The sequence below is a fragment of the Rutidosis leptorrhynchoides genome, chromosome 2 (genome assembly GCF_046630445.1).
Source record: "Rutidosis leptorrhynchoides isolate AG116_Rl617_1_P2 chromosome 2, CSIRO_AGI_Rlap_v1, whole genome shotgun sequence".
Classification (NCBI taxonomy): domain Eukaryota; kingdom Viridiplantae; phylum Streptophyta; class Magnoliopsida; order Asterales; family Asteraceae; genus Rutidosis; species Rutidosis leptorrhynchoides.
Window position 1 is genome coordinate 70,363,088 of NC_092334.1, and position 7,002 is coordinate 70,370,089.

Below are 7,002 nucleotides of genomic sequence, written 5' to 3' on the forward strand. Positions count from 1 at the left end.
AAAAATCTTGCGTAGATTTAGCATGCAGAACTATAAGCGCGGAGCATTGCCCATGCAAAAGGGTGTAACTTGAGCAAGTCTCAAAGTCCTATCACACCTGATGAGATAAGACGAATGAAAGGTATCCCATATGCTTTGGCTATAGGATCCATCATGTATGTCATGTTATGTACTAGACCCAATGTCTCGTTAGCTTTGAGTTTGACGAGTCGTTATCAACAGAATCCAGGTGAAGAGCATTGGATGGCTGTTAAGAACATTCTTAAGTATTTACGGAGAACTAAAGATATGCTCTTGGTTTACGGTGATTTATAAGAAGAGCTTAGTATTAAGTGCTTTACAGATGCTAGTTTCCAAACTGATTGATAGATGCTCGATCCCAGTCAAGTTGTGTCTTTGTCATGATAGGCGAGGCAGATGATTGGAGGAGTTCAAAGCCGAGCATGGTTGAACAATCTACAACAAAAGCAGAATACATTGCTACCCGAGAAGCTGCTCAGGAAGCTATATAGATTAGGAAGTTTGTTGGTGAACTCGGAGTAGTATCCAACATTAAATCTTCTATGATAATGTACTGTGATAGTTCTTGTGTTATCATACTTGTGAAAGAATCACATGTACATAAATGTATCCGATAAATTCTTTAAACTTTCGACTACATTCGTGAAGTCGTTAAGAAGAATGAGATTTGTATTCTTAAGGTTCATACAAATAATAATGTGGCTGACTCGTTCACGAAGCCCATGATGCACAACAAGCATGATGATCATGCTATTAATATTGGACTTCGTTATGCTACTGATATTTTTCATTTGTAATTTAGTATTTGGATATATTTTTGGAACATTAAGCAGTTTTATCTTAATGAATTGATATACCGTTGGTATGATCGTTTTCATTGATGTCACTGTGTTCTATATTAGCATGTTTAATCCATGAATAATTGTTGATTATTCAAAATCTCCATAATCGGTCATGTTATGGGAATAACATTGAATTAAGATTAATGTGAAATTTTGGTTATATTCATTGATGATGAATAGTTAACTTGTAGAGACCAAAATTCATATGTATTCATTGATGATGAATATTGGAATGACCCAACCATGAGATATCACTACATGGATCATAGTCAGTAGTGAATCTTTTAGTGATTATGTCTTTATGTCCTTAGACTTGAGATACATGTAAGTCTCGATGTGTGGAGCATTGTACTTTGATATGGTTAAACGATGTCCTGAATAAGGCTGTAATAAAGGCCATCATTGGGTATAATGTAAAGCTCGTGACAGACACGTGTATGCAATATATGATTTGTTCCTCCAAAATATTTGGAGTTAGATACTTTTGAGCTCCTCGATGAATGAATAAGATATTTGTGTGGCCACACCCAGATGTAATTAAGATGATACTTAATTAGTTTGGTGATCTAATTCAGTTCTAAGATCGAGAAATAAAATTGTTAAACAAATGAGAATGACTGAAGATCCATATCTCAAGTTTAACTAAAGTATCTGAAACAAATGGACGAATGACATTTAACACTTACTATAAGCAGTTTCGAGAAACTACTCTCACGTGAATTTGGGGACAATGGCCTGTTGCTAGACGGTATCCATTGTTTATATAGTTACTTGGTGCTGTGTCATGCACAAGTGGGAGTTTGTAAGATTAATGTGCAAGGGTACAACATATAACTATACGACTAAATTTATTTTAGCCTTCGGGGTCACACATATATACACCTAGACGTCAAATAAAATATATATATGTTGTATATATATTACTCAAATAACGAAACATATTAAAACGTTTAATTATTTATTAATTAATTAGTTAGTTAGATTAGAATAACTTACGTAGCAAGTTGAACGAATTAAATTATATAATACTCCGTATGTATATTAGCTGATAGCGGTTTGAGTTACCCTAACTCATCCTGTGTAACAGTCTACTGTACGTTTCAACCTGACCCAAGGCTTTCAACCTGCCCATTTGACCACCTGTAGAAAACACTCTTTAGATTATCATTGATTTACTAATTCCTTAAAAAATTTAATCAACACATTTATTCAAGTAAAAACACTGTCAACAATAAAAAAACGCTTCAAAAGAGTTTTTTTTTAAAATCATTAACTAACCCCAACCAAATCGTGACACCACCAAATTCAAGTTACTAATTACATGGTTTTATTTGCATCAAAAGGAACTTGCATATATCATATTTATGAGTACTTATAGTCCTTATCATTTGGCAGAGGTGTAAGTCTGTTACTAAAGTTTGTTACTTGAATGTGTCCTCCCTTTGTATGTCATATCATCCTATCAAAAGTGTTCGAACAAATGAATACTTTGATTGTAATTTGTTCTTTAAGGTGATCTCGTCATTATAAACGTATGTGTTATTATGCAAAATGCATACATATATGGCTGCGGTACTAGAAAAAATGAAATAGTTTGCAAGTTTAAAGTTGGATTTGCATATCATGTTGATGTTGGTAAGGCTTAAAATAATAAATTCGTATATCCAAAAGTTATTAAAGCATGTTGCAATTCCATTCAAATTGGATCTTTAATCGTGCTTAATTGTTTCAAATAGTTATCTTTGAATGAGGTACTTTTTATCTTTGGTTAAATTTGTGCTATTACGGTTTTATATGTTTTTTTATTATAAATTCATTTTTTAAATATCACTGAGGAAGAAGTACAGAAAACTTGCCGACATTAACTATGATAGTTTGATTGTTCAATTGTTACTGATTTTTTAATAAATTTGGTTTCAATACATATACTATCAATAATGAAGGGTTTCGTCATTCTAATTGTATCAAACAAATAATCATTATTCAATACCAATCAAAACAATTTCGATTACTTTTTAATAAAGCTGCCGTGCAACGCACGGGCTCTTAAATCTAGTTATATTATACTCCGTATTTTGTTTCGGCTTAAAAACGCGTCTAACAAAAGGTTTGAGCCGGTGGACCAAGTTAGACTTGAAAAAGAATAGAATTGGAAATCACATAGATTTGGAAACTATATATATTTTGTATGAAATTTTCCACCGACTTGAAGACTCAATTCAACCTTTTACTCTGTATTATATATATTTCACTTTTGGTCTTGTGGGTGAGTTAGTCGAAGACAAAAGAAAAACTAAATCTAAAAACCCTATTTAGTTGTTGCAGTACAAAGACAAAAAAAACATCAAGTTTCTTTAGTTTTCAAAAGTATACGGAGTTTTATTTTCATCTGCTATTTATTATTTAAAATATTAATATAATTCGATTATATTAATACGTTATTTGGGTTTGGACTAGCATCCATTCGCGTTGTTTGAAAGTGTAGTGGACTATCCAAAGAGACGATCATATCCTTTGGTCGTACGTTTCTCTTCTAAAGGCGGTTCGTTGGTTCGTTTCAACCTACTCATGGACATCAATTCGTAAAGGTATATCGTTAACTCCACTTTGTGAATTTGTTATAGCTAGACAATTATTAGTGGTGTAATTGGATCTATGGGATTGATTAATCGTGTGCATGCTTTATTAAATAAGTGGTTATTTATTCTTATAAATTTTGTTAATAAAATAATAAAAGATTATTATTTTAATTATCCGCTGCGTTAATCTGAATTGTTAAAAGTACACACGATTTTCCATAATTATGGTTTATTTGTTTATAACGGATATCGTTGTTATTTTATATAAAAAAATATTATTATATTTAATTATTGTATAATGCCACCCTTACCGTTGATTCCTTGCTCCACCATTGCCTCTAACTAAAGATGAGATTTCATGAAATTTGAAATGCAAATCCTTCCAAATCTCACGAGGAGGTATCAACTAGTGGAATAATCGACTATCAATATGTGAAACAACTAATTTGGGACAACTAAAAATTGAATAATAGACTATCAATATGGACGGAGGTGGTATCAACTAATGGGTTTGAAGTTTTTTTTTTTTTTGAAAGAAACTAAGAGTTTTTACCTTTCTAAAAAAAAACTCTAAATTTGTCCCAACTACACGCAAGGTGGTATCAACTAATGGGTTTGAAGTTTTTTTTTTTTTTTTTTTTTAAAGAAACTAAGAGTTTTTACCTTTCTAAAAAAACCTCTAAATTTGTCCCAACTACACGCAAGATGCAAGGCGACTTTTGTGTCTTGCATCTTGCCCTACAAGCAGGTTCGATCTCGTTTACTTTTAATTGAGACTATGAGTTGCACGTGAACGCTAAACACAAGGCGTAAAGATTGGTTTGCATCTTGTAGCGTGTTGCACTATAAGCAGGCTCACTATGGCTAACTTTTATATGTAAAAGGTAATGTGTAGCGTAAACATATTCGTAAAAGGTAGATGCAAAACGTAAAAGGTAACATGTAACGTAAAAGTAAACGATGATGTAAAACGTAAAGGTACATTAGCATAAATATTTACGATTACGTAAAACATTAAACGCAAATGTATACAAGCAATAAGCAACTAGCAATAAGGAACATTAATATGCAACACGTAAAGAATGCAACTCATTATCATTGCATGTAGCTTCTTGCGAGAGCAAATTTGCAACTTTATTTCTCTTTTTCTAAATTTTTAGATTTTAGAAGCGTGGCAAGGCTAAAGTGAAGTGGTCGGTGGTTTGTTTGCCTAAAGAAGAGGGAGGATTAAGTATTAAGAGATTATTTGATTGGAATATGGCTTTGATGACTACTCATACTTGGCGATTGTTTACCTGTAAACAATCGTTGTGGGTTAGATGGATTCATGAATACCGCCTCAGAGGTACTAACTTTTGGAGTGCGCCTAATGTTGCAGGAGCTAGTGTTGGTTGGCGTAAACTGTTAGAAATTCGGGAGGTAGTTTGCAATCGGTTTATATTCAAGATTGGTGATGGTATGTCGGTTTCTGCATGACATGATTGTTGGTGTGACTTGGGACCACTTGCAACTGTTGTTTCTAATCCTGTTATTCATAGCGCGGGCTTTAATCACCATACAGTTGTGCGTGAGTTAGTTGGGTCGGGAGGATGGAATTGGCCACGTACGCCTCATGCATTACATGCACATCCAGATACTCTAAAGTGGAGAAGTTATGAGGGTGATCTTCATGATTTTAGTGTTAACCTTGCTTGGCATGCTATCCGTAATAGAGCCCATCCAGTTCAGTGGTTTTCAGTGGTCTGGTTCGCTAAGTGTATTCCCAAACACTCGTTTATGGTCTGGTTGCTTATGGGTGAGAGATTGAAGACCCAAGATAGGTTGAAAGCATGGGAGATCAGTAGCAGGATTTCACAAGTCTGCTCGTTATGCCTTCGTGAAGCTGATTCCCATGAACATTTATTTTTCAAATGCCTTTTTGCGAAGCAAGTCTGGACTCTAGCTACCAAAGTTAGCCGTGTGAATTTGCAAGTTGATTCATGGAAGGATGTTGTTGATGTTTTAAGTCCGATTGCCTTCAAGAGATCGGCGAGGGTGATTGTTTCTAAACTGCTATTTGGCGCTAGTGTTTATGGTATTTGGAGGGAAAGGAACGCTAGATTGTTCAACAAGAAGGCGTTGTCATGCGCCCAAGTGTTTGAGGTTATTTTCTCTACGGTTAGGTTGAAAATCATGTCGATTAAATGTAAGACTTCCTCGCAAGTGCAAGAAATGAAGACAGATTGGAAGGTCCCATAATCCTTGTATGTTTTGTCGTGGGTCCGTGATGTATTTTTATGTCTCGGGTTGGTTGTTTGTTTTGGTAGCTGGTCGTTTCGGCATAGGGGCATGTCCCTAATTGCCGGTTTTTGTCTCATTGTAACAATTTTTTATCATTAATATATTTACCGGGTATATCCCATTACCAAATTTTTTTTTGAAAAACAATGTAATTCGATTAATATTCCAAATTCTAATTATGTAACCCTTCCTTATGTCGCATTCCGTTCAGATAAAAAAGATTGCTTATGTTGCTTAATCTAACGACCCGTCCTAATCCATCTGGACGAATACATTAAATTTGGTTACATCGCGAGGTACTTGACCTCTATATGATACATTTTACAAACATTGCATTCGTTTTTAAAAGACAAACTTTCATTACATAGAAAGTTGACGGCATGCATATCATTTCATAATATATCCAACTATAATTGACTTAATAATAATCTTGATGAACTCAACGACTCGAATGCAACATCTTTTGAAATATGTCATGAATGACTCCAAGTAATATCTCTAAAATGAGCAAATGCACAGCGAAAGATTTCCTTAATACCTAAGAATAAACATGCTTTAAAGTGTCAACCAAAAGGTTGGTGAGTTATTAGTTTATCGTAATCAATCATTTTCATAATTTTAATAGACCACAAGATTTCATATTTCTATTACTTATATATATATAATCTCGTATCAGACATTTCGCACGGTATAGAGATAAAAATCATTCATATGGATTGAACACCTGGTAACTGACGTTAACTTTAATGCATAGAATATCCCCAAACAGAACCTCTCGTCTGTATAATAATAATTTCGAAGTACTAAAGCATTCGTACCCCGAATGGGACTTGTCAAGGTCCATAGATCTATCTTTAGAATTCGCGTCAATTAGGGGCCATTTCCCTAATTCTTAGGTTACCATACTTGAAGGGCGATATTCGGTTTGATAATCCAACCATAGAATGTAATTTTAAGTACTTGTGTCTATTTCGTAAAACAATTATAAAAGCAACGCATGTATTCTCAGTCCTAAAAATATATATATAAAAGGGAGTAATGAAACTCACAATACTGTATTTTGTAGTAAAAATACATATGACGACATTGAACAATGCAAGGTTGGCCTCGGATTCACGAACCTATATCATTTGTATATTTATTAATATACATAATTGTAATCGAAAAATATAATTTTATTAGTTATATCCTTTTTATATTAATAGTATATATATGTTTCATATATTCATTTTGTATATAAAAATATTAACTTTTGTTATGTTATATGTATTAAATATATC

The 7,002-nt window shown here is 33.4% G+C and overlaps 1 protein-coding gene across 1 annotated transcript; it reads left to right on the plus strand.

Annotated features, from left to right (window-relative positions):
• The first annotated feature begins 4,699 nt into the window (after positions 1-4,699).
• On the plus strand, positions 4,700-5,680 carry LOC139887961 (uncharacterized). The gene is made up of 2 exons (XM_071871005.1): positions 4,700-4,898; positions 5,004-5,680. The coding sequence occupies exons 1-2, from the start codon at positions 4,700-4,702 to the stop codon at positions 5,678-5,680; spliced, it is 876 nt and encodes a 291-aa protein (XP_071727106.1).
• Positions 5,681-7,002: the final 1,322 nt, after the last annotated feature.

What these genes read in the sequence shown, in the direction of transcription:
- LOC139887961 (XM_071871005.1), top strand. Translation starts at nt 4,700, where the DNA reads ATGGCTTTGATGACTACTCATACTTGGCGATTGTTTACCTGTAAACAA. An exon ending in TATATTCAAGATTGGTGATG is followed by an intron (nt 4,899 to 5,003) that starts GTATGTCGGTTT and finishes ATCACCATACAG; the next exon opens with TTGTGCGTGAGTTAGTTGGG.